The following is a 27563-nucleotide window of genomic DNA, read 5'->3' as shown; positions in this document are numbered from 1 at the left end:
ATCAATTGACCGTATTTCTTTGGGATTTTCCAAGTTTTGTGGGTTTGTCCACTTTCGATGAGGGTTTAAGAGTCTCATTTTTTTCACATGGGTTGTGGCCCATTTTTACTCATCGTCAATGTGGTGCGGGTAGTCATGACAATCCGATGTTTAGCCCTCTCAACTGTCAATGATATGTTGGGCTGGGTAATTCCTCGCTAAAAAAAAGTTTATCCAAGTATTTTGGGATTTATGTACAAATAAAAAGAGTACTACCCTATTAAAATTTTCTTTAATGGATGAAATTGTTTTATACAGGAGTGTATTGACATTGACTATATAGTAGTCGTGCACACATTTGTCATGTGACAAACACTTATCATGAATGTAAGGTATATATGAAGATAATAACATGGCTGCACACCATTTCATTTCCTAATTTGAAAATCCCATAATATGTACTTTAGCCTGTTTTTGTTGAAACACAAACAAGGTGGGTATTGGTTATTTAATGGCAATGGCTTTCGGAGAAACATGCCCTTCCTAGCACGGCTACAATTGAAAGGCCTCAACTACAACCTCAACTACCAACATATTTGGACCACCTCCTCTACTTGTAATAGGTAAAAGTACGGTAATAGAAAAACAGGATTACAGATTATTGAGTTTGGGGTTTTAAAGTATTGGGTTTGGTGAAATCACTTGGCTATAGTTTAGTTTGTTAGTTTTTTGAACTTCATGTGTAAAGAATCTCGCTCGAAATTGGGAGTTTGATTATAAGCTGACGCAGTTATTTTCAAGTGGTTTATGTTAGACTTTAACCCAACTAACTTATCGGATGAATTTGTGTATATCTAATCCGATCCGAGTTTGAATTTAGTGTACTATCCAAAAACACATGACTGCGTTTGTTCTTAGTTACTTAAAAAGTAGGTATTGGGTTTGAAAACCGACTACAACTAGGACTATAAGAAGTCCAGTAATACCACACAATATGGCAGCAGGAATGAAGCTAGACTTTGTTTGTTTTCAAGGAAAATTAAAGCTTTTGGAAGATTCAGAGTTTTTCTAAAGGAAAATGGTTCATTTTTTTTCTTCATGTTGTATGAAAATTTGTAAATGGAACTCTTTCAAATAAATAACGAAAAATAGGGTATGTAAAATTCCGTTTGCGATCCCTGCTTTAGCACCCCAAATGGCCCAGACAATAGACATAGAAGTTACCTTCGGGCCTCGCCAACGGAACTCAAAGCCCATGGTCAGGCCCAAGTCCACCTTGTCTTGGAAAACCCATTTTTATCCTTACCCTTCTAACAGAAGTACCTAGATATCCCATAACCAAAGCCCTATCGTAAAGTAAACCCCACTAAAAACCCTTCATCCCCGTCTACCCCGTGAGCAAGCCGTCGATTTTTCTTGGTTCCTACTCTGAACTCCGAAGTAGGTAATGGCGAAGTACAGTTATTTCAAGCGGTTTATTGCACTGATTATGGCATTAAATCCTCTCGAGAATTATAATTATGGCTATTGAGTTGTCTAGTTCTTCTTTGTTGGTTAGTATTGCAGGAAATATAAAATGGCCAAGAAATTGGGGATGAAGGCAAGAAAGTTTGCAAAGAAGAATCTTCCAGCCGTGCACAAGAGAAGACGCAAATTGAAGTCTACATTTAAGAAGAGAAATTCTAAGGGTAAGCAATTTCTATGTATAGGTTGATAAATAATGTTTTCACTTTGTATTCAAGTCTTGTATGTTCGTTTCTGTAATGAGCATTGGACTGAGAGAATATACTGAAGAAATGGGGCACTGTTAAGCGTGTAGACAGTAAAAGGCTGGAACTTTTGTAGAAATTATTGGATGCGATCGTTTTTAGGTTAGTTAGATGGACGTATCACTATGTGAATTTGTTTTGAATGTGGGCTATCTTGATTTGAGTTCGTATTTTGCAGAGACAATAATTTCAGGGTCAACTAGTTGTCTGGATTTGTATCGTTCCACTTTATGTTCATGTTGTTTGAGAACCAGAATTGAAATGCTGATTAAGGCATTTACATATGGCATTCCTTATAGATTTCAGAAAATTGGCTTCATGTCTGTGGCTATCCGGTACTTATATCTGATTGATTGAAAGTTTTGCTTGCCAGGGTGTCATGACGCATGAGTGATTAGACCATGTATTGATCCAATAGCACATAAGCATCAAAACAGTGAAGGAGGATATGTTGAGTTTGGAAACTCTGTTATTTGAATATTTATCGTTTTTCAGCAGGTAGTCACCTTAAAAACAAGACCTAACTAAAAGGGAAACCTTCTCCACAAAGGATTCCTTGACTCTTAAAAATAAATAAAAAGAAAACAAAATCAATGGTCTTCCTGCATCACATACGGATTGGAGATAGTGGGGGAGTTTTATTTAGATAATCTATGGGTGGAGTATAAGGTGGAAATGGTTGGATGGATACTATTCTTTGTTCGTGGGCAAACTATTTACATGTCAGTGGCCATTATTGCATTATAAGCTTGGGTTAAATCGTTGCAGTTTGATGCTAATTCTCTTGTTCTTCCTTTTTCTTATACCTGGGGGGTTTGAATTCAATTCACTCTAGGAAATGACCGGCTTGTCACTGAAGATCCAGAAGGGAACAAGGAGCTGCCATCTAATGGAAGGTAAAAAGGTGCAATTAATACCTTTGAATCCTCCTCCAACTGTGAATTTTTTTTATTTTATTCAGATTTGTACAGGATTATTCACTGGTGCATCATGTTTGGTGTTTTGTAGTGTAACCTCTGTTGCTTTTCCGTTCACATTCTTTTATTAGAAATTTCATATGCTTTGGGACAGACAATCCATGTGCTTTTCAGCTTTTCTAGGAGGATGGAGGATTGTACATCAGTTGATTCAGTTCTAACCAGTCCTTGAAATTTTATGCTTTCAGACTCTTTGAAGATGATAATCTAGAGGAGACTTCCCTTGATGCAATATTCAGTGAACATGACAGTGAGGAAATCCAAGATGATTCAGGCAGTGATGGATATCTTTCCCAGGTTTTGAACCATATAGTCCCTGTAACTTTTAAGAACGTGAAGTAGAATTACATAGATAACATCATCTAAATTGTATACTCCACTTAATGATCAGGACTCCTGCTGTACGAATATCTCCGAAAACAATTTCAAGGGTTATGAAGAAGGTGGGGACTTTCTAGTTACTACTTCTTGTTTATATATTCCCGCCTTTGCCATGTTGTTAATTTATTAACAAGTCTGTCTATGTGCAGGCAGCATCGTTGGAAATGCTTCATCTATGCAGATTAGGGAAATTCATTTGGAACTTGCAAAGAAAAAGAAAAAATTGGAGAAATTGAAAGAAAAGGTAATGGTACTTTATTTTTGTGAAAGTTGTTGGTTTTGAGGCTTAAGATACCATGTTACACTGATGAGAGAAGCTTGATTATTGGAGACTAACTTTAGATCTTGAAAATTTCTGTTACATTCTATTTACTATTTGGATTTCCATTTCCCTCCTTTTTCAACCCTGGATTTGAAATTGCTTTGTTATTGATTTACAATAGATAAGAATTCATATTTATCCATTTATTTTGTTGAAATGTTTTTTTCCTTGAAAAATTTTCAGGATCCAGACTTCTCTCAGTTCCTAGAAAGCTACAACGAGACGCGTAAGGCATCCAAAAATGAGGAGGCTGTAAGTATATTTGGGTTATCCTTTCTATGAGATTGATCAATATCTTGGTTGCATAGTTCTCATTGAGTGCTATTTGGGGTGGACAAGAGTTGCATGTTAATATATCAGTTTCAGTGCAAATAGAATATGTAAATGGAAATCTAATAATCTCTTGCCAACTATTCCACAGTGGAACATTTGGTTAGTCTTTTAATTTTACTTTTATTTCAAGTCATTTTGGAATTACAGCTTATCCGGTTGTTACTTTGAAGCTGCTACGAAATGAGTTTTCACATAGGGCATTTGACTCATTGCTTCACCACGTACATACTTTCATATGAAATAAAACCGCCTGTCGGCTTATTTCTAACTTGGTGACTTTAACGGGATGGAAGTGGCTTCGTAAGCTCTATCCTCTCGCCTGCTCTCTTTGTACACCTAGACGTTGATCAAATGATCACTTTCAGCCATGAAAGCCATGTTTTTCTACCACGCAATGATCTAACCAAGAAATCTAATGGACACAACACTGACTGAGGGTACCTCTTTCTATTCTGGTTGCTTTTGTTTATATGCATTTGAGCAGGGAAAATATGCTGTTGCTTTTTGTCTCATGAACGCTGTGTTAGCTTATTACCAAGTTTTTTTCTGCTACAAAAGATACCTCGGTGAACATCACGTAGGACACTTGAGGATTTGTTTTAAGTATGAGTTTGGAAATTATGGCTTTCAATATCATATGTAAGAGAAGTGAATATGATCTGGTTATACTTCTAATAGAATAATTTTTGGGATGCCCTAGAGAAGGATTTTTCCTATTTTGGATGAAAGTGAAGAATTTCTATCAACCTTGGTTGGCATTGTTTTTCCATAAGTCTGGTTCCTTGTGCCATATTTTGAACCTGAAATGTGTATTTTACTGTTTATTCCTAGATGGATTATAAATAATGAGTATGTTTTCCTTTACAGCAGTATTCAGATGAAGATGTGACAAGTGATGATGGTATGCAGCTGGCAGATGAAGACATATCAAATTTGATAAAGGGCAAGCTGTTGACAAGATCTGTCATTAGTTCTTTGTGTCAACTAGTTAGAGAGCAGCATAGTGTATCTGCTTTTACTAGCCTGTTAAATGGGTATCGGTATGCCTGCCATTATGGTAGTGATTCAACAGACGTCGATGATCTTGATTCATCCTGGAGAATTGAAGACGCTGAAACTTTGTGCAAGATTTTGTCATTTGTACTCTATGAGGCTGATAAAATATTCAGGGAGCTACTGGGAGTGTCATGTTCAAATTGCAGGAAGGAAGCCATTTTGGAGTTGAAAAATTCTTCAAAATGGAAATCTTTAAAACCACTGGTGAAGACTTATTTGAGAAGTACCTTGTTTCTTGTAACTCAGTTTACTGACTCTAAGATACTGGCATTTGCCATATCCCGAATCAGAACCTCTGTAGTATTCTTCGCTCCCTTTCCTACTTTACTACGCAGACTCGTCAAGGTATACTTATGCGCAACATAAGATGTATGTGATTTTACCTTGCGGGCATCTATATCACTGATGTACTAAAAAAAATATTGCCAATAGTTGAACATTTCCCTGGGAATTCATAAGTATCAGTTCACAAATCTTTCAATATCTTTCAATAATATTTCTTCAGAATGGTGTCATAAATTGTTAAGTCATAGTTGTATCCATATTTTATGCTCAATTTATTGCTTTGTTAAATGTCAGGTGTATCCTGTTGCATCCCTTTTGATGTAATTTGTTGCTAATGTTGCAAATTGAATGCAGATTGTGATTCATCTGTGGGCAACAGGTGAAAGGGATCTATCATCAAACTCAATTCTAATCCTACAAGATGTGGCATCTGTGTTTAGCTCGGATTACTTTGACACTTGCTTGATCAAAACATATAAAGCCTTCATTGCTCACTGCAAATTTGCAGAGCCATCTTTGTTTGAACATTTGCAATTTCTGAGGAATTCTTTTGTTGAGCTATGTTCTCAAGATGTGCACAAGTCATCTACTACAGCAATTGCTTCTATCCGACATCTTGCCAAAATTCTACAGCTAGGATTACGAACAAAGAATGAGGTTGGAAGCTGAAATGCTTTTTTTCATTGCATTAGTATATTATTTCCTTAATCTTTTGATTAGATCTGCATGCTATGTGTGGCTTCTACTATGGTTCTACGTTTTATTGAAAGTTTTTCATTGTTTGTTCACAGGAAGCTGTTAAGAGGATATGCAGTTGGCAGTACATGAACTGCGTTGATCTCTGGGTCACGTTTATATCCGTAAATGTTAATGATTATGATCTTCAACCACTGCTTTATATGGTTATTCAAATAATTAATGGGGTTGCTCTTCTGTTCCCGGGTCCAAGATATTTGCCTATGAGAATAAAATGCGTTCAATGGCTGAATCAACTCTCAAACTCTAGTGGAATTTTCATTCCCGTTGCATCATTTGTGTTGGAAATATTGGAGTATAGCATTGGCAAGGATGGTGGGAAACCTGGAAAGAACTTGAACTTTTCATCTGTTGTTCAGGTTAGGAATTATTAATGTTTTTATTTTATGTCAGAGTCTCATTCCGTACTGTTCAGCATTATTGGTTTAGTTGCCTTATGATTAGCATTATATTTAGCTCTAAAAGTTGTTTCACTGTGACCTGGGGGGTCACAACCTCATGTGTTCAAAACTTCAAATCCTAGAACCACATTCTCCTTGATCCAGGGATAAAGCTACCTAAATCTTCTTGCTCACAACTGCAGGAGTCTTGTGCACTGGAGTTATTTAACCTCTTAAATTTGATCTTTGATTGCTAGTTGGTCTCTGAATTCAAGGAACAATATCTATTAAATTATGCTGTATTTTTGCAGTATGACTAATTTTGGATTTTTTTTTTGTATAGTTGCCAAAACATTGGCTGAAATCTCGCAACTTCCAAGATTTGTGTGTCTTTTCTGCCCTTGAACTACTCTCGGCGCACTTTGCAAAGTGGAGCTCCCACATATCTTTTCCTGAGCTGGCAACTATAACGCTTATCCGCCTGAGAAAGTTTGATGAGATTACTGATTCAGAGCGTTTTCGGCGAGTTGTGAAGCGTTTCATTGATCAGGTCTCAGTCCTTATGAAAGAATTTAGTTTTAGACTTGTTATATCCCTTTGCTAGTCTGGCTAAAAAAAACTAGTGTGAAACCTTAGCCTGGTGAGACTAGGTGTTCTTTACTGAAGCCTGAATCTAGATCCAGTTTCACACTTTCAACTGGAGCCCTATCCAGCAAAAAAAAAAATGATTTTGAAACTGGGACAAAGCTTGGGCCAACCATGCTAAAAAAAAATTCCTAGATGACAACCAGTTATGGTTCTTCTCAAATGATGGTGAATATGGTTAGAAAGACAGTAATCTAACGCCATTTAAGTTACTATGAGGAGGTTTCAGACCTCGGCTACTCATGGCTTAAATTTAACAGTGTTAAGTAAGATTTTGGTCCATCCATATTCTGTACAAGTGGGTTTTGCTTAATCACCTTACTGGAAGATATTGATTGTCTAATAACTCAAGTTTCCTGTTTAATCTGAATTCTTATCTTGTCACTAATTTAATATGTGGCACTGTTTTTATGACTCCTCACGGGAGGGAATAATGGCCTCGTGTAACATGATTTGACACTTTTTTTTACTGATGCCATAGGTGGAGCAGAACATTGAGTATGTGCGGAAGAAGAGAGATGAGGTGGCTTTTTCTCCAAATGATCAGCAATCTGCTGACTCATTTCTTCAGGTCTGTTTTCTGTGTGTGTGTGCAACTTTTGCGCGTTTAGTTCTGAACGATTCTCTGTTTGACACATGGTTGATGTGCAGCCTGAAAAGTTCAGTGGCAGTACACAATTTATGCAGTACTATAGAAACGTAATGGAAAATGCCTCTTCTAGGAATCTGGGTATTAAAGAAAAGACAAGGTAAATGTCATGAATTTGTTTCCATTTACTCATATTATTACACAAGCGTCATGGAATATTTCCCATTTATGCCTTGCTGTGGTTCAGTCATTTAAAATGCACATAGACTATTTCATGACTTAGTTGAATGGTTTGATGCCCTTTGGCGGTGAAATTCTTGCTAAATCGGTCTTTGGTGTGCTGCTTTTGTTGTGAGGGCAATCAGTAAGGGTGCAACCTAAAGGTCACAGGTTCAATTCCTGGTAATAGTCTCTTCACATATTATGCGGAGGTAATGTCTGAGTACATCTTGCTTGTCCCCTACCCCGCCTACTAGGTGTTTACCTTTTTTGGGAACAATGGTAATATCAGTGTTTGTGGCACATGGTTCCCGTCATGCATAATGAGGTATCACGCCTAAAGTGAACACTTCCAGTTCGAAGAGCCAGATTTTTATGTCAATCGTACTCATTGTTATATTTTCATTATGCATGCCATGAAGATTTGTAGGTTGTCTGTGGCATTCCTGTTGAGCTGAAACTTGTTGTTTTGATCAATGAATAAATGTCGATGCTTATCTTATCAAATCTTGAACTTCTCTACAATTCGGTGCACAGTAATACAGTATGAGGTAACTAATATTTACAGTATTTGTTGCAGTTTCCCTGTGGAGAGGAAATCAAAAAAGAGACGAGAACCAATATTATAGACGCTCGTGTTAATATTGGACAGCCAGCTTCAAATAAAAGTAGATAAATCTGTTGATGATGAAATAGTGAGATTGGGATCTTTGAAGGAAAGAGAAGCTCCTGGATGAATGTTGCATGCCTTCTCATTTTCATGCTCTGTAAGGTCCAACAAACCGTATTGTTTGTTTAGTGTTTTATCATTATTTCATAGCAAGTTGACTATCGGTTTCCCTTAGACTTTTTTCTTTTTAATAATATTTTAGTTACAAACAGAGATGCCAATTTTGTTGAAATAGGCATATATATCAGATCAGTTGATCTTGTGTGTTGATATTTTATGTTTAGTTTAATGGATTAAGGCATTTGATATTTGTAAAGGATTTTGTTTGTTCAATTAATGTTTTTTATTTTGAGGATTTAAAACCATTGAATCATATACAATGCTGGAGAATGTTGTGTTAAGTAAGACTAATTTTACATTTGCTTGTATTTAGTATGAGGGTAATATATACCTATATCCTGAAGCTTTGACTTGAAATGCTGATGAACATAAATCAAATCTATTCCTTTGGCTTGCCAATGCATTCGGCATTTGGCTTGCATAGAAAAGTGAACGCCTGGGGAGAAGAATAAAACAAAGAAGTTGCCGTCCTTTATTTTATATGAGATGTGTTGTGAAAATCCTGTAGATGTAACTGATGTTCATATTGTCCTGAATACAAATTTGGGTGTGCCATACATTTCATAATCTCAGATTCAGGTTACGTTATATATGAATCTATAGTTACATTTTATATATGAGTCTATAGTTACATTGTGAAACCGCTGCTAGTAATTAGATTGCACCTCTGGCATGCAAACAAGGGTGGCCTTCACTACTCTCACCGCACGTTTATCTGTACAACCCAACATTCTTAGGAAACCCCATGAACCCTCCCCTGATCTCCTCCCCTTTCCTTTTATCACTTCACCCTTCTCAACAGTATGAAACATCGTCACTGAGCCTTTTCGGCTCTGTCTTGTCTTGATAGCTCTCTGCTCCATCTCCATCGAATGCCTTCCTATTCCAAATACAAAAAAGTACCATCTTGGCTTCTGCAGAGTAGTAAGCATCGATAAGCCATACTTCTCTGCTTGTTTGTTAGTTATATAACCACAATTCAGCAAAATTCTTTGATTCCTTACTTCTTGATGCCTTGATGAAGTGACGGTAGTGGCTCCTACTCTGTTAAACGAGAGCGAGCTTTTCATAGCCTTTGTGGTAGTGTTGAATCCTTGTTCACTTTGAGCTTCTCTGTCCTCTTTCGCTTCTTTGTTGTTAGCTATGTCTTTACCACAGAAGATGATCTTGTCAGCATCTCTGTCCTTTTTCGCTTCTTTGTTGTTAGCTATGTCTTCACCACAGAAGATGATCTTGTCAGCAGGATAACTAGAGGCAGCAGCAGCAGCAATGTCTCCACTGAAGAACTCGAACAAACCATCATCGTCATCAAATGATGATGAGCTTTGATTGTTTCTGGCGGAGTATTCCTTCCAACTGGAATCACTATTGGTTAAAGGAAGTTCAGACAGAGAGAGAGTATCTTCTTCCATTTATGACTCTTAGAATTTGGTGGAGGAGGAAACAGATATATATATATATATATATATAAAGGAGAGAATTTGTGGGTCAATTGCCTGTGTTTAAGCTTTAATGTATGTAATCCTTAGGGTTCTCATTTAAGTACAGAAAAGTCGGTAACTATGTGGCTGGTTTCTTGTCTCTTGAAAAGTTGGATTGACAAGGATGGGTTGGCTTCTAGATGAATTAGACTAAGCCTTGCAGGTTACAAGAGTAAAGACAAGAGCCAAGGAATGGCACTCTTTCTTTGTGTCCTTTCTAGAAGAGCAGCCGGAGAGGACAAAGGTGGCCATACATTGGATTAGATTACATGTGGTGAAGGGAGAGAGACCTTCAGCAGACACCCCAACCCCTTCTAGATGCCTTCAAAATGTTTATAGGTGAGTGTGAGAAGGGATGGGTGCCCATTTTAACTCGCATCGATGTGTACAAAAGTAGATGGTCGCAATCGATACATGATCTACAATTGTAAAACGTAAAAGATTTTGAAGATTTTTGAAAATGAAGAATTTATCTTTGAGTTATTTTAAGACTGCTCTTCATATTAATACCTTATGAGACGAATGAGATGAACTAGATGTTCGAGGATTTATGTATAACTAACGGGATATTTGGTTTATAATTGAAATATTGTGTGGGTGTGGGTGTGGGTGTGAGGTATACATGTCCATGTTTGTTAGGGAATAAATAGTGAGTATGAGGGCGCGAATTTTAATTTGTAATAAGAGCATAATAGTCTTTTGCATATTAAATCAAGTTTGAACATAAGTTATATGTCTGAAATTCGGGCCCAAACATAAATTTTTGTCTAGTTAAAAACCGGGTTTGAGTCGAAACACATAAATCTTATCCGATTTACTTGTCAGAATTTAAATTAATATGGGTTTGGTCAATTAAGTACATCCGAAATCCAATCCGAGTTAGGATTCGGACAAGTAGATATTACGTAAACACGTGATGTTATTCAACCTGGAACTGACTCGTAACCGATTTTTTGTCACCCATAGGTGGAATGAGTTTGAGAGTCCACCCCACCCTTCCAAAATCCAACCCAACAAGGAAATCAGTGATTTTCACCCACATCACACCTTCTAAATACCAACCAAATACCCCAATCATATCACTATACTTGGGAGGAGGATTCACGGTGGCTGGAAAGAGAAAGGTTTGGGAATTTATTCCTTCGAGACTGGTTTGTGCATATAACATGTATAGTACTTTGATTTTCATAAATGTCAAAAAATGATATCTTTTGTCTTCCTTTCTAATGACATGGTGATCTCCTTATAGATTTCATTAAATGAACAAGTTGCAGCAGCTTTAGAGAATTCCATATGTAGAAATTTCAAGTATCAGAAGATGGAGAAGCTGTGTGCATGTTCATAACATGCTTCTTGTTGGTTTTACTGATTCACTCTTACATATTGCTGTGTGCAAATTGTTTTTATATCCTCTGAAGAACAAAACTGGCATCTGCAACATTAATCTTACTTTCTCTCCCCTCAATGAACCCTTTTCCATTAAATTCTAAGCTAATTTTAATTCTCAAAGGAATTTTGGAGAATCTTGATCCTCTGTTTCAGACCTACTCAAAGCAACTAAAGTGGGATTTGCTCACTGTGTTCTTCTGGTTTTTCTTGAACCCCAAAAGCCTAAGTAAACCCCATAACCCCTTCCCTGATCTCCTCTCATTTCCCTTGATCTTTTCAACCTTCTCGACCATCTGAAACATCGTCGCTGGGGCTCTCCGGCTCTGTCTCATCTTGATACTCCTCTGATCCATCTCCATCGAATACCTTCCCATTCCGAATGCGAAAACGTACCATTTTGACTTCACTATTGGAGAAGAAATTATAGATACCTTGTTGAGTGATCCTTGTGATGACAAAGTTTTATGACTACCAGTACTTCTTACTTGATGCCTTGATGAAGTTGTTCTTAGTTTGAGGAATGAGCCACCTTTAATCTTGGCACTGAATTCTTGGCTTTGAGCTTCTCTGTCCATTGTTGTTTCTTCTTCTTCTTTGCTGCCAATGACTTTACCGCAGAAGATGATTTTATCGGCCGCCGGACGGGTGGATGCTGTGAAGTCTTCACTGAAGAATTCAAAGAAACCCTCATCATCAAGTGATGAGTTTTGGTCATTTTCATTGGAGAAATATTCATCCCAGCTTGAATCACTACTGCTTGTTAAAGGAAGATCGCATAAAGAGAGAGCGTCTTCTTCTTCATGATAAGGATCTTGGAGTAGATGATGATCCATTGTGAGAGAAAGTATGTTGAAGAAATTGAGTTGGTTAATGCCTTAAAATGGTGTTTTCAAGCTCAATGACAGAATACAAGGATTGTTCTTACATATATATATATATAAAACCATTGTATCCCAGTGCTATTTTAGTTTTTGGCGTGTTAATTAGTTTAAATTGGTTGACCATTGGGGGATTCTAGATTGAATAAGAATAATAAATAAACAAACTACAGAAGAATAAAGAGGTGTAAGAGTAAATGGTACTCGTTTTATGGGTTGCCCTTCTAGAGGAGCCGGCGGAGAGATGCCAAAATTATAATGGGCTTTCTAGATGCCTTGAAGAAAAATTCAAAGTTTTGTTAGTGTAGGATTACTTGACTCGTGTTGTGAGCATGGTTGTCATAGTTTTACTTGTAGAAATCTAGAGAGAAGTTTTTTTTCCCACAACGTAACTATGAAGGCTTGACTTTTTTAAAACCGATGAAGACATCAAAGAAGCTGAAAGTTGAGATGGGTCTAAACTCTCGTTTGGAATTGAATTTAAGACCATTGGAGTGAAGATCCGGAGGTTGGGCTATCATCCAAAGTGGCCAAGTTCTTGACTCTCTGTCATAATTACGACCTATAGCGCGTGCCCCTCATCAGAGCATCACCAGTATAGCCAATCCGTTAAGGCCACTTTTAATAGCATTTGGTTCACGAAATTTGTCTTGACCGATTGCTTGGGATAAATTATGCAAATCTCACAGCTCACAGCTATTGAACTTTGCGACCGTTGCGAAGAGATGGATTCTCCTTGTTTTGACCAACCATGGCACCACGTTGGTGGTGTATGGTCTAGTTGCCAACGGAGATATCGGCTATCCTCAAACATGGTTAATATACATTTGATTATCAATGGAAACTCCGAATACTTGAATCATGCATTACCATCCTAACTATTCTGACAAATTATAGGATATTTATGTGAAAAATTAAACTTGAATAGTCCCATGACAAGGATTCATCCAAAAACTAACTCCACCACCCTTGTTAATTGTTATCTCGGTGTTGTTCGGTAATTATTTGTTTTTTGTTGTTTTCAAGTCTTGGTGTATACTTTCTTTGACTATGGTTTGTAATTTCCTGAACTGTTATCACAACGTTAAGTATAACTTTGTTATTGTGAATTGTTGATGTTGTCCCACATCGGTTGGTAATGTCAACCATGTGTGGTTTATAAACTCAAGCCCACCCTTGATCACTAACAATGCATTTTCCTAGGTTTGAGTGAGTTGAGCCTAGTTCACTTGTTTGGGCTTAAAAAGAAACAAAGTCATGTAATATTATTGATGTGTAAGGGCGTGTGGATTTACAATAATAGTTGAGACTTATACCTTTAAAAAAAAAATTCATCATTCATTTCTAGATGCCTTGAATTCTTATATTTTCGTTGGGACATGTTTGTTGTCTTATGCGTTTCTTGCATGTTACGTTGGGGTCGGCCCATTTGCATAATGTTTGGTGGGGTCAACAAGTTTTGTCTCTGCGTGGTTATCTGTCTCTACATGGACTATGAAAAAGATTCCGGAGGCTCTTGGTTGGTTGGTTGGGTCTGTCGTCTCATTTGACGTGTGCGACTGATTGGATTAATTCTCGGTTGGTCCGGTGGCTTACGCACAATGGGGCCACCATATTCCGCGTTTGGACTTTTCTTTGGTTCCGTTGGGGACTTTTGTCAAACACCTTATGCGCGCATTTGATTATTTCGAATAAAAATAGTAATTCAAAAAAGAATAACATTTTTTAAAAATTTTAAGATAATTAACTAAGGACATTTGGATTACTAGAAATTTAATTGAGGTATATAATAATGAAATATGAAATGAAATTATTTTTTTGTAATAGTGTCAAATGGTGAATTAGTGCATAACATTTTGCTCAAACTGCTTTTCAATTAGAGACTTCGAAATTAGAATATATATTGGTTAGCTCATCATCATATGAAAAATCACAAGTTAAATTTTGATTGAGATATTGAATAACTACTAGGGGTCATGCTCGCGCTTTGCGCGGCATGCAATTGTATTTTTTAATTATATTGCAAATTAAATGTGGTGTATTTTTCAATTTCCGTCCATAAATTTGAAGTGATTTTGGGTGTGGATCAAAGCATATGCAATTACAATTCTCTGTTTTTTAGACTACATTTTTATTCATTTTATATTGATGGTTTGAATAATTGTTACCGTTGAGCAATTAAGAAAGTATTTTAAAACCGATGCATGTTATCGTTGGAATATTGAAAGATGTTGTCATTGCATACCCATGCTTCACATAATCCATATCACGAACTTTACTATCTTATATTAATCAACCCAAAAGTCCATATCCATATAAGTGTTTAACACAATTAACATGCTTTTTAAAAAGAGTAAATAGTAAAAGCATACAACGATAACACTTTGGAGGTGTATTGTTATGAATAATTAGTCGTTAAATTGAAAGATTCAAAAAAAATGAACTTTGAGAAAATTAACATATTTTCAATTGCTGGAGAATTTTCTGCTATTGGAAAATTTTATGTACATTGAAGGACTGAAGAACATATATACGATGATAGAATTACAACAATATGCTATCAGTTCTCCTTAACAATCTTCGCCTTCTCGAAAATGAGCCTTACATGTACTTTGTGATGTCTCATAAGCTCTTTCATACTTTCAGCCCAACACTTCACGACAATCAACACAATATATATATCAGCAATGGTGTGAAGTCCAATCAAGAGATGCCTGTCTTTCTTAGGCCTCATCATGATATTCATGGCATATTCGCATGAGTTAACAGGAAGGCTCTGCCATTTTTTCACTGAAAACCCAAGTAGGGTTAAAGGTTCTAAACAAACATTGATACCGGACGTTTGCATCATGTTAATATATATGACAATGAATTTTGCTAACTTATAAGGAAGGGCATGGAGATAACTCCTCAATGGCATAACATCAGACAAAACTTGTATCTCCTAACATTCACAATTCACAAAAAACTTTAATAATTCATGTCTAGTATTATCATTCAAGGTTCTTCGATTCTCTTCAAAACTAACTTTTCAAGACCCTCCACATTGTATATGGTAATATGATGCAAATGTCTCAGCACTGCCGGGCTTTCAATTCCTTTAAAAAGCAAGTTGTCCCAATATGTTTTGATCCCTTGAGTCTATCCTCCAATTGCAAGCACGTTGTTCATAAATCTAGAAATAAAGGGGAGGATGTGAAGACATATCACCACTTGCCACATTAAAATGCAACAATGAGTCAATAAGTTCAACTTTAAAATTCCATGATATTTAAGGTCTGCGAGCAGGTATGTAGTGTAGATGTTAATTTCCCGAAAAATCTATATTATCATGATTAATTTTATTGACTTGTGTTTACCTACACCATGCTTACAAATAATAAAACCTAATAAGCATTGCAGATCCATTAAAGCAATTGCTTCCACTCTACCAATTCATGTTTGTTTTAAGTGGTTCAAAGGATCAGATGAGCTATCACATATAAAAAAGTTGAACGGCAAGTCTGCAGCACAAGCAATATTTTAAATCCTATTTTCAACAATTAAAACTACAAATAGATAAGCCAATCAAAAAACTAACTGACATCTTTGAAGATTGTAAAAGTGCTTTCATTCTTCTGGTAAAATTAGTCAACCCTACACTATAAAATTTATGATTGTAACTTCAAGTCTAATTGGGAATTTAACATCATATAAAACCAACAATATTTTGAACTTTGAAACAATAACCTATAACACAAATAATTCAGTCCACAACATTTCAAAAAGGCTTCAAATAGGTGCTAAGGCAATGAAGATGTTACTGCTAGTTTTGCATGGAATTCTGGTATATCAATATATTTGCAAATTTAATGCCTCGATGAATATAAATGGGTCTGGGCTGTATGCTCCTGCATATATTCAAGACCTCTTACTGAATCAAGTGCACCCTAGTAGACCACGGCAGTGGCTTCCTACCTGGGACATGGTAAAACAAAATCATCATCATCATTCAAACTTGCTCTAAAAATCTGACAATGATCACCCAAATCTAACCTGAGCCGCACAAATGTTCGCTTAAGTTACCATTCTCAATGAATTCATATACTAGGAAAAGATAACCTTCAACGCAGTATCAAATCTAGCGCACCTGCATTAAATGCAAATTCACAGTCCAAAAGGTTAACAAAATTAAAACCTATAAGATAAAATTCCACATTCTTCTCACCAAAGGGGCCATCCAAGACCATCTCATTTGACAGTACCGGATCCTTCTGAAGTGCAGCAGTTAGACCAACTCCATTGCTTCCGATGTGTTATCCTCTAGATCACGTAGCAATAATGTAAAGATAATAATTCTATAGCAAAGTGATCCATGTACCTCCATATCATCCTTTCTTTCTTTTTTCTCTTCTTCATCATGATCTTGGCTGCTGCCTGCAAGAAGCAACCTATAGCAGTATCAATTATTAAAACAAACACACAGACCTGTGTACTGGATCTGCGCCTTTTTCCCATCAGAATCGATCTCTTGAATCGTCTTTTTAACAATCATGGACGAAGCATGAAATTCACCAACGTGGGAGAGGGGAAAGTGGGATTGCGTGTATAAAGCAAATAACCATTACTTCAGCCTTTAATTCAATTTAATTCTATTAAATTTAAAAGCAAATACGTTAGTCCTAAATTTAATTTTATTCAACTAAATTTTAAAGCAACTTCCATTTGGCAACTGTTTGTTGCATGCAGAAGCTGACGTGGAGTCTCTAAAAGCATTTCAGTATTCAGGTTTTATATAATGTAATTACTTCAGCCTTTAATTCAATTTAATTCTATTAAATTTAAAAGCAAATACGTTAGTCCTAAATTTAATTTTATTCAACTAAATTTTAAAGCAATTTCCATTTGGCAACTGTTTGTTGCATGCAGAAGCTGACGTGGAGTCTCTAAAAGCATTTCAGTATTCAGGTTTTATATAATGTATATGATGTATATGATGTATGTGATATTGTCATTTTGTTTTTAGAAAGTTTCATAATTTAGATTGTTTGGGGGAAAAATATATTTATAAGGAGCAATTATGAACCAACGAGAGGTGGTTCGGTTGATAATCAGTTGAGTTAGACATATGTGTATCCAATATTCGATTTCAATGATAAACATGTTTCTCAACGGTATTTAAAAAAAAAAAACTATGAACTTTGGCCTATCTAGATTATAGATTATGATGCAAGTGAGTTATTAGTTAAATGACAATCACGTTGCATGTAAAATATCAATCACCCATTAAGTCGTAATTTCAAATCTTACTCCTACCCAAACATATCTATATACACCTTATTTCTAGTTGGGAGCCCGTGGTTTTTTCAATACTAATTTATTGATTCAATCTCTCAATAAATTATATAAATTTTTTTGAATTACTAACCTTTGGGCCTTTGGCTTACTCAAAATAGATTGTAGTTGTCTTTTGAATCTTATATCCAAATTTTCAATCGAATACGAATTTTAGTTTGACCAGTAATTAAGTGAATCGTGCAAATTTTTTTCCCAAACTTCAGCTTTTCAATTTTCTCCAAATAATTGCAGAGTCCTTTTATATACTTTGAAATAATAAAATTGTGATGATTTCGATTTTAAATAATGAATCTTTTTAATAATAATTTTAAATTTTTTTTATCACAACGTAACGTGACTTATAAATTCCAAAGTCATATATATATGCATTATAGTAAGATAATTAAAATCAAGTTAGTATTTTTCATATATATATATATATATATATAACATAATAGATAATTTTCAATACTCTTTTTTTTAGTTTTAGTAAGAAATAACGAATTACCGATAATAAAAGGTACGTATGTAATAATTGGCCCATCCAAGACATATTTGAGGCCCAATAACATGAGGGAGAGGAGAGGCCCAAATCTAAGGGCCGACACTTGCGAATCCGAGTCCAACCAATCAACTCAGACTTGGAGTCCAAGGAAAAAGTGGACAACCACTACCCGTAAAAGAAGGACATTTTAGGCACTCTCTCTTACAAAACCGGGGCATTTAAGGAAAAAAGAAGTAACAAACCCTAATATAAAAATCTACACACCCTTCTCTTTTGTTCACTCTTCACTGCTCTTATCGCTCCTTTCTCAAGCGGCTAGGGTTATTGCTTCTCTTTTCAGGTTCGATTCTCTTTCAAATTAGCTATTCGCTTGCATGTCCAATTCTGTTTGTAAAATCTGATCAATCGATCTTCATTGTCACGAAGTGTGTTTGTATGCTAATTGATTCAACAGCGTTTTGTCCAGTTGATCTATTTCTGGATAGCATTTGATCGTTCTGGTTTAGATCTCACTGCGATTTATTACTTGAATATGATATGTATGATGTGAGCTTCGTGCTTGTGACTTTTTTTTGTGATGCAACGTTTATGGATCTGTTTATGAAGGACAGTTTTCTGGATGATTGGTTTTAAAATCTGTGATAGTTTGTTCTGGTGTGTATAACGAGTATTTTGCTAGAGCTTGTGAAATTAATTTTACGTTTATGAATTTCTTCCTTCGGCTTTTGTATTTGTTTGCAAACAGCGAACATGTTCTTTTCCCCCGGATTTGGAATTATGTGAAACTGGTTGTGAAAGTTTTCTTCCCAGGCTTGTTGTATCACTGAAAATGTATTTTCATTAGCCGAATATAAACTGATGCATCTACAGTAATTAGTATTTGTGCATTAAATATACTTGATATTTAAGTTCGTTTGATTGGATAATGTTTTCCTCGTTTTGCACTTCTATCATATAGCCTTAGCATAAATCTAGTTTTATTTTTACGTTGTTATGTTATGTTATATTTTTCTTTCTGTGTAAAATCTTCAGTGATTATGCTTCCCGCTGTCACCTAAATTTGAAGGTTTTCATGGAAATATAGTTTGTTAGGGTGAAAATTGATCTCAATACAATTGTTTCATTAATTGCAGTTCCAAACTAAGACTTGACAATGGGTAAAGAGAAGGTTCACATCAGCATTGTGGTTATCGGCCATGTTGACTCTGGTAAGTCAACTACTACTGGCCACTTGATCTACAAGCTTGGAGGTATTGACAAGCGTGTTATTGAGAGATTTGAGAAAGAAGCTGCTGAGATGAACAAGAGGTCATTCAAGTATGCGTGGGTGCTTGACAAGCTTAAGGCTGAGCGTGAGCGTGGTATCACCATTGATATCGCCTTGTGGAAGTTTGAGACCACCAAGTACTACTGCACTGTTATTGATGCCCCTGGACATCGTGACTTCATTAAGAACATGATTACTGGTACCTCCCAGGCTGACTGTGCTGTTCTTATTATTGACTCCACTACTGGAGGTTTTGAAGCTGGTATCTCCAAGGATGGGCAGACTCGTGAGCATGCTCTTCTTGCCTTCACTCTTGGTGTGAAACAAATGATTTGCTGCTGTAACAAGGTATTGTTATTGCCCTGTGTACCTAGTCCATTAGCTTGTTTTGGATTTCTTTTCCTTGCTATTTCTGTCGACATTAAAACTATGAGGTTGTGGGTGTTGCAAGCAGTGGCTCTTAATGTTGTGGATTGTATTTTTCCTTTCTTCAGATGGATGCCACCACCCCAAAGTATTCAAAAGCTAGATATGATGAAATTGTCAAGGAAGTTTCTTCCTATCTGAAGAAGGTTGGATACAATCCTGATAAGATTCCTTTTGTCCCCATATCTGGATTTGAGGGTGATAACATGATTGAGAGATCCACCAACCTTGATTGGTACAAGGGTCCAACCCTTCTTGATGCTCTCGACCAGGTCAATGAACCCAAGAGACCCTCAGACAAGCCCCTCCGCCTCCCACTACAGGATGTGTATAAGATTGGTGGAATTGGAACTGTTCCAGTGGGACGTGTTGAGACTGGTATCCTCAAGCCTGGTACAGTTGTTACCTTTGGTCCCTCTGGGTTGACAACTGAAGTTAAGTCTGTGGAGATGCACCATGAAGCTCTTCAAGAGGCTCTCCCTGGTGACAATGTTGGTTTCAATGTGAAGAATGTTGCTGTCAAGGATCTCAAGCGTGGTTTTGTTGCCTCAAATTCCAAGGATGATCCTGCCAAGGAGGCTGCTAACTTCACAGCCCAAGTTATTATTATGAATCACCCTGGACAAATTGGAGCTGGTTATGCCCCAGTGCTTGATTGCCATACTTCCCACATTGCAGTCAAGTTCGCTGAGTTGCTCACCAAGATTGACAGGCGATCAGGCAAGGAGCTTGAAAAGGAGCCCAAATTCTTGAAGAATGGTGATGCTGGGTTCGTGAAGATGATTCCCTCCAAGCCCATGGTGGTGGAAACCTTCTCTGAGTACCCTCCACTGGGTCGTTTTGCTGTCAGGGACATGCGTCAGACAGTTGCTGTTGGTGTCATCAAGGCTGTGGAGAAAAAGGATCCTACTGGAGCTAAGGTGACTAAATCTGCTGTCAAGAAGAAGTGAATCGTGCTGGCTGGTGGTAGTCATAGAGAAGTTTATCATCACAAGTACAATAAAAAGGACTGGGTTCTTGTCCAGATTTCTTCTACTGGATGTTTACTGCTCTGTTTTGATGGTTCTAGTTTTAAGTCGTCACCATCGCCGCGTTCATGCTGTTCACAGAACTGGGTACTGGACCGACGGTGGCGTGCTTATTTTCTTTCGTCATGATTTGGGTTGTTTGTTGAGTCTGTCAAAGTTTGACCGTGAGTCTTGAGTATGTTGCTACTGTTTCCTTTCTAGCTTTGTTACTGTGCTGAACCAGTGGTTTTATCTGCAGTTTTAATTTATATCAGTATGTGTGTTAAAATTATGGATCTCATGCTCTGCTTATTGTTTTACTTTGAATTTCGAAGTAGTTGATTTGTAGTTCGTGCTGTGATATATCTTTGTTTTTTTAGGATTTTCATTTGTTGGTTTATCCGTATTTGTGCTTGAATAGCCCATTTTGTGTTCGGGGCTAAGATAAATGTACTATCTTTTCTTCATTGTCTTCATTTTTATGGTTAATTGGATTTAATCGTCACTAGGGATATCACTTTAATTCAAGCCAGACCCTTCAATGGTCCTGAATTTAAAGTTACAGGAGGAGAAGCTTCCTTGTTTCTGAGTTCTTTGGTTGGAATAGAAGCGCGATACGGGGGTGGATGTAAATCTTGTGATATCCTTAATCTGTGGTGTGGGTCTTGCCAACAATGTCTTTGTTATGGCAGTGCTCTGTATCGACAAAGTAGAAAAGCACAATAACAGACCATAGAAATGACTACTGGACAGATACATAGGAATTGAATGGCGAGTGCCGAGTAAGCAAATTTCATTGAAGATTTGAAGAGACTGAGATTTCAAGCAAGGATAAAAGAAAGCGAACCTGAATCGAAGCTTCCGCATGACGGCATGAGAGCTGCCTCGCTTGGGATCGCGACAATTGAAGAATAGCGCCTCTCGCCATTTCAAAGCAGTCTTCTCTGCTTTTTTTCATTGAAACAAGAATGAGTATTATTTTGTTACAATTCTGATCAAAAAATGGGCATTTGGTCTAGTGGTATGATTCTCGCTTAGGGTGCGAGAGGTCCCGAGTTCAATTCTCGGAATGCCCCCAATTCTCTTTTTGGCATTTAATTTTCACTTTTTTTGTTGCTGATTTGGCCGTATGCTATTGGCTGGAATAAAAAAAATCTGGTAGCCTTCTAGAAATCAGGGGTCGATTACCTCTGTATCAGTTTTTCCTTATTTTATCGGTTCTCGTCTTCCATGCATGAGTAATCTTTCTCTGCTATCACTCTGACCGTGACATTCATTCTCTCTCCCTCCTTAACCACAACGAAACATCCTTTCCCTCTGATTGCTTGATTCACTTTTTTCTTTGTGGGTCCCATCGTTTCCCTCCCCTTCCTATATAACTATATAGCTCTGTTTTTGGCATTATTTTCCACAAACCAAATACCACTCTCAAGTCTCATCTCTCTCTCTCTGTTCTGCTCCGATCACTTCAGTTGAGATCCAAATTAAACAATTGGAATGGAAAACCCCATTGATAATCGTTATGAGATCGAAGAATTTGAGGACATTCTCTCCTTGCGTGATCTCCCAATTAACTACCCTGAAGAAACAGAGCTCAATTATGGTTTATCGCGACTCTGTATTAGATCAAGATTTATCATTTGAGCTCAATAATGCTCTTCAAAGATTTTCATTGTTCAGTTGCATCTGCTACAGAGTGTATATAAATCTATGAGAAAGAAAGTGCGAGTCTTTAGCCTGTCATCAAGCTGTAGACAGAAATGTTCATTCTTTCTGAGATTGTAATGTCATTTGGACTAATGTCGCATACCCCAAATCAACTAAATTGTTGATTGGGACTCTTACTAATAAATCTGGCGATTTGTAGTAGTCATCTAGGAAACCACATCGCTTAGGTACGATGGTAGTGGTTTATTGGGCTTGGGCCTTAACAATTGTGTGCGCATGTGGGCGTGTTTCTCCACGTACATCCATTGTCCAGGTATGGGAATTGGCCCAAGCGTGTAGTCGAATTAGGGGTGACAAAGTTTTATCCGGTCTAGATGATCAAATTCGTCCGACCTAGATTAAACTAAATTTGGGTATAAATTATATGTCCAAAATTCATGTCTAAACACAATTTTTCTCCAATTTAAAATTGTGTCCAGGTCCCAACACATAAATCTTGTCTAATTTACTTGTCTAAACCTTAATCTGGATTAGATTATTGTCTGGATTTAAACCAATTCGGATATGATCAATTAAATACGTCCGAAATCTAATTTAGGTTAGGATCGAACATGTAAATATTTTACTAAAACACATGTTATTTTTCGACTCGAAATAGATTTTTTGCCACCCCTAATAGAAATGGCTACCTAAACAAAGGACGGCAAGGTCATGAGGTCTAGAGTGAAAGCTGTCGCGACCGTCTGTTTAGAAGCGTGTACAGAGATGGTATGGAACTATTTATAAGTTTCTTGAGTACCCCTCGCCAAAAGAGTAGTCTATTGGTGTGAATGGGCTTGGGACTTGACACAATGTTCGTGGGTTACACAGCTTAGTTTCATGGAAGTTGAGGACAAGTAGCTGTTCTATGTTTGCACGTTATCAAGCTCAGTAGTGCCTGAGAGCATCACCAAATGATGTTATATTTAACATTGTTAATAATATTTTTTGGATAAATATAGTGTTATACCATACAATGGATATAATGGAGTGTATTTCAAGTAGTTGAAATGTTACTTTTTCACGATACTTGAAAGTTGGAGTATATATAGAGAGGTGATGAAAAAAAAGAGAGAAGATGAAAAGAGAAAATGAATATAGAATATTAGAATTTATGGAGTGTTGATGAATAATATTTATTGTGGGACTCACTCATCCAATTAAATTGTGTCACATAAAAAAAAAAAGATGAGAGAATAATTTTGAAGTATTGTATTATATTACTACTAATGTGGATGCTCTGACTGTGTGTTCCATCACCTAAACCAAAATGATATATGTCCATAATTTTTCCATCCATAAACTTACATAATCTAGGTGGCAAGCAAAAAAGGCATGCCACATAGATTTAAAAAAATAAACAAATTTTATTAAAAAAACCACATAGGCATGCCACATGTTTATGTAAGTTTATGAATGTTTATTTTATGAATGTGTAGTGTTTCCGTCACCTAAATAATAAGAGATTTACCAGACACGTTTCGAAAAAGGCCCACCAACCATGACCCAAGAATGGCAAATAAGTAAATACATGAAACTTGAGGCACGCGTCAAGCGTGGCTGCCAAACGTTGACGAAAAACGCATTATACCCCTAACCACCCATTCCGACTTGTAATAGTTCAAAGGCGTGTGCTAACCACAACACAACGACGTCGTTTATCTACTCCCATAACAAATTAGAAAAAAGCATCTCCTCTTCCTTTGTCAGTTTGTCACCAACTCCTCGATTCCTTCCGCTATAGCCATTTCAATCTTCTCTGCTCCTCCTCCTCTCGCTGTCTTTGCTGCCACGAACGAAACGAAAAGGTAAGCAAAGAAATTTGTTAATCCTCTCCTTTTTACCGTAATTTTGTGTTTCTGATCTTTCGTACGCTTTTTTTTGGGGTCAACGCTATTGTTCTTGCATTCGTTGATGATGATTAATGCTTATGCTTTCTGATTGTTTTTGTTTTGGTACAATTTATGGAATTTATTGTCTGGGTGTGATGATATGTTTGGATGATCTTGTTGGTGTTGTGGCTTAATTTCGGTTTCAAGGTTTTTGATGTTGATTATAATTCTGATGGGTCTTGCCTGGGTACGCTGGATTGCTTGTGCTATTGATAAACGAGCACTTGTGTAATGGTTGCTTCTGTGATTTGTACAATGGAGTGTTGTAGGTTTTATGTGAAAAAATTTTTTCCTTGAAAACTCATGAACAGTGTCTGCTTCAGTTGATGGATCTTTGACCTTCTAATGATGATTTTACAAATTCTAGTGGCTATGTCCTTCAATCCGGGCTTGGCCAGATATTTAGAGAAATTTTTAGATCCATCTCGATCTCCTTAATTGGGTAATGAACCTGTGACATTTTATTGCCTGTCACTCTGAACTTCTGTTACATGTTGTGTTTTGGTAGTTTTGGGCTTCATTGTTGATTCCAGTTTTGCATCCTTATGGTGATTCTTGCAACAGCTCAAAAATGAATCTCATTCTTCTAAATGCTTGTACTGCATATGTTGCATCTTATTCTTGTCTTAAACTTAATTGCTTGAATCGGATTTTTTAGATTGCAATCATTGCATTGTGGTTGGATTGTGTTCACTGAACCTTTTTTACAGGATATGGTATAGTTCGTGATTGCATATGTTTGCTTTGCTCATATTATTACATAATCAATTGACTGTTTTAAATACTATTTCTGGGAAATTTTGGATACTTGGATCTGTTTCTTGTGCAAAACATTTCATGTGGATTGATATTGTTTTTTATCAATGCCGTCTTAAATTTTAGCTTCAAATTTCTAGCATTATGGTATAATTTACGTCACTTCCTCATTGGCAGGTGACATTCTTTGCAGTAAAGATGGATTTTATCTTCAGAGGACTAATTGACGAGTCTGCACCTTCGCAGCCAGAAATACTCAGATGTCCGTTTCTGAGGAACATCAATGAGCCTACCAATTTTTCCTTCTCCTCTTCAATGGCTTTCCCAATGCCTGTAAGTAATTTATTTTTTAAACTTGTGCTTACTTGATACATTAATGTTGTTTTATCATCTTAAGCAAGTTGCACTAATGCATGTTGCACTAATGCATGTTGCTTGTGGATGTATATGGTTTCTTACCTTGTTACAATTCTATTGGCAATTTTAAGGTTCAAATTAACAACCTTGGTAGTTAAGAGTTTATTATGGGGTATGGAGCCTAAAATGTCAGACCATGACCCTGCCCCTCGGTTGTCCCCTATATTGAATGTTCTGTGTGTCTAACTGTCATGGTGCCTATTCACTTGGAAAATAACACACTTCTAATAATTTTTCTGTCACTTCTTTCCTGTTTAGGTTCGCTCTGGGAAAGGTCCAATATTTGAAGATGGCCCCAATTTTGAGACGTCATTCAGGCTTTTTCATGGACGTGATGGCGTAGTCCCTCTTTCTGAAAGAGCTTTCTTGCACTCTGAGAAAGTAGTGCCCGAGTCTGCTGCACCCCAGTTTAATCCCCTAGCTGCAAAGGCAGCCACCATCAGTCTCTCATCCTTTTGGCCTGGAGGACCCTTCGGCTTTCATTCATTTTCTGAGAAGTGGAAGAATCAAAAGAGAAAATCCAACTCATCCAAAAAGGAGTCTTCTTCAAAGGTAGGCATTCATTTTTAAGATTCAACATGACTTCACAGCCCCAACCCCCAATCCCTTTTCTGTAGAACTTTAAATCAAGCTTGACATTGAGCTACAATTCTGGGCTTGGTAAATGTGAAACATAATTTTTTAAGTCTTTGAACTTATCATATACTCCAACCACTGAATGCCATGTATTTAGTTTGAAATTTGCTCAGCAATTTGTATTGCGTGTTTGATTGCTTTTTGACAAAAATGAAGTGTAGGCTGGCCCAAAATTTTTCTTATTATCTTATGGCATTTTTATGTTTCAGGGAGGACATTCAAATCATGAGGCATTGAGCAATGAGTGGCTCCAGAGTGGAAATTGTCCAATTGCAAAGTCATATAGGGCAGTTAGCAACTTCCTGCCGCTTGTTGCAAAGGTTTTACAGCCCCCTCCAGGTGTGCAATTCAAGTGTCCTCCTGCTATAGTTGCAGCACGAGCAGCACTAGCTCGAACGGCTTTTGCAAAGAACCTTCGCCCACAACCATTGCCGACAAAAGTGCTTGCTATTGGGATGTTGGGCTTGGCAGCAAATATTCCTTTGGGGATTTGGAGGGAGCACACTGAGAAATTCTCACCATCCTGGTTTGCCGCTGTGCATGCAGCTGTGCCATTTATAGCCATGCTTAGGAAGTGTGTGTTGATGCCCAAGTCTGCTATGGTATTTACCATAGGAGCATCCGTGTTGGGACAGGTAATTGGTTCTAGGGCGGAGCGATACCGGCTGAAGACAGTAGCTGAGAAAACGTTACCTCTCGCAGAAACTTTCGTGGCCCAGAAAACATTGCCCCTTGTGGAAACTTCAGTTGGTAGGTCAAGTCAGTTACAAGTTGTTACCTCTAAAGGTGGGCACTGTGGCAATCTGGTGGAGTGGGAGAAAGCTTCTGTTCTAATGGCAGGACCGCGTTCATCGGCAGATCGTGTCTATTGAGTCTATTTAACCGGTGAGGTTGGTGCAATGTCTTTGTGCATTGTGGTGTGTAATTCTTCAGAACCTGAGCTGTGCGTCTATTTGTTCCTTATTTTTGATTTTTTTTTCATTATACATTTTGTGAAAGACGACTAGACCATTTCCTTGCAAATGAGTTGAATAAGAGATGAATAATCAACCTTCTATTAATTCAGGCTTTTACTCTTTTTAGTTCTTGTTATGAAGCCTTTTTCTTTAAAATCATTGGTGGGACTGCTGTAGTTTCTTCAGTTTTGAAGGAATGAATGCACAGGAATGCCTATATAAGGTCAAAGGGGAGAGGTGGTTGAAGTTTGAATGAAGCACGTTCAACCGTTCCCTCAAACTTCTAACAAAACCTGCTGTTATCTAGCTTCACGATTATTCTGTTCTGGACAAATATTTTTTTTATTAAAGGGGAAGTCGGAAGGGGATAAGAAACTTGAACTCGAGATTTTTATAATTATAAGATATGACACACATGAGTGTCATGATTCTTTTTATGGACAAATATG

The 27563-nt window shown here is 37.0% G+C and overlaps 4 protein-coding genes and 1 non-coding gene across 10 annotated transcripts; 4 read left to right on the top strand and 1 right to left on the bottom strand.

The window, feature by feature from the left end:
• The first annotated feature begins 1304 nt into the window (after positions 1–1304).
• LOC119981479 (nucleolar complex protein 2 homolog) lies at positions 1305–8718 on the top strand. 6 transcript variants are annotated; one of them, XM_038824617.1, is made up of 14 exons: positions 1305–1423; positions 1538–1667; positions 2584–2644; positions 2914–3022; positions 3117–3168; positions 3256–3350; positions 3612–3680; positions 4632–5162; positions 5457–5759; positions 5894–6217; positions 6582–6788; positions 7365–7454; positions 7535–7632; positions 8272–8718. In XM_038824617.1, exons 2-14 carry the CDS (start codon positions 1556–1558, stop codon positions 8318–8320), a joined length of 2100 nt encoding a protein of 699 aa, XP_038680545.1. In that variant the 5' UTR covers positions 1305–1423; positions 1538–1555; the 3' UTR covers positions 8321–8718. The 6 variants fall into 6 exon arrangements, with proteins under 6 accessions (XP_038680545.1, XP_038680541.1, XP_038680544.1 ...); XM_038824613.1 differs by having other exon boundaries at positions 4629–5162; XM_038824616.1 differs by having other exon boundaries at positions 1341–1423; positions 1546–1667; positions 4629–5162.
• A 376-nt stretch (positions 8719–9094) lies between these two features.
• On the bottom strand, positions 9095–10346 carry LOC119981399. The gene is made up of 2 exons (XM_038824492.1): positions 9701–10346; positions 9095–9634 (listed from the first exon to the last, which is right to left on the bottom strand). Exons 1-2 carry the CDS (start codon positions 9891–9893, stop codon positions 9129–9131), a joined length of 699 nt encoding a protein of 232 aa, XP_038680420.1. The 5' UTR covers positions 9894–10346; the 3' UTR covers positions 9095–9128.
• A 7928-nt stretch (positions 10347–18274) lies between these two features.
• LOC119980955 (elongation factor 1-alpha-like) lies at positions 18275–21103 on the top strand. The gene is made up of 3 exons (XM_038823865.1): positions 18275–18390; positions 19184–19665; positions 19812–21103. Exons 2-3 carry the CDS (start codon positions 19204–19206, stop codon positions 20691–20693), a joined length of 1344 nt encoding a protein of 447 aa, XP_038679793.1. The 5' UTR covers positions 18275–18390; positions 19184–19203; the 3' UTR covers positions 20694–21103.
• A 651-nt stretch (positions 21104–21754) lies between these two features.
• On the top strand, positions 21755–21826 carry TRNAP-AGG. The gene has a single exon. It is a non-coding gene; the product is annotated as a tRNA-Pro (tRNA).
• Positions 21827–24109: 2283 nt separating this feature from the next.
• Positions 24110–27229, top strand: LOC119981432. The gene is made up of 4 exons (XM_038824544.1): positions 24110–24265; positions 25283–25438; positions 25781–26074; positions 26368–27229. Exons 2-4 carry the CDS (start codon positions 25304–25306, stop codon positions 27028–27030), a joined length of 1092 nt encoding a protein of 363 aa, XP_038680472.1. The 5' UTR covers positions 24110–24265; positions 25283–25303; the 3' UTR covers positions 27031–27229.
• Positions 27230–27563: the final 334 nt, after the last annotated feature.

The sequence above is a fragment of the Tripterygium wilfordii genome, chromosome 16 (genome assembly GCF_013401445.1).
Source record: "Tripterygium wilfordii isolate XIE 37 chromosome 16, ASM1340144v1, whole genome shotgun sequence".
NCBI lineage: Eukaryota > Viridiplantae > Streptophyta > Magnoliopsida > Celastrales > Celastraceae > Tripterygium > Tripterygium wilfordii.
This window is presented reverse-complemented; position numbering and strand designations above follow the sequence as displayed.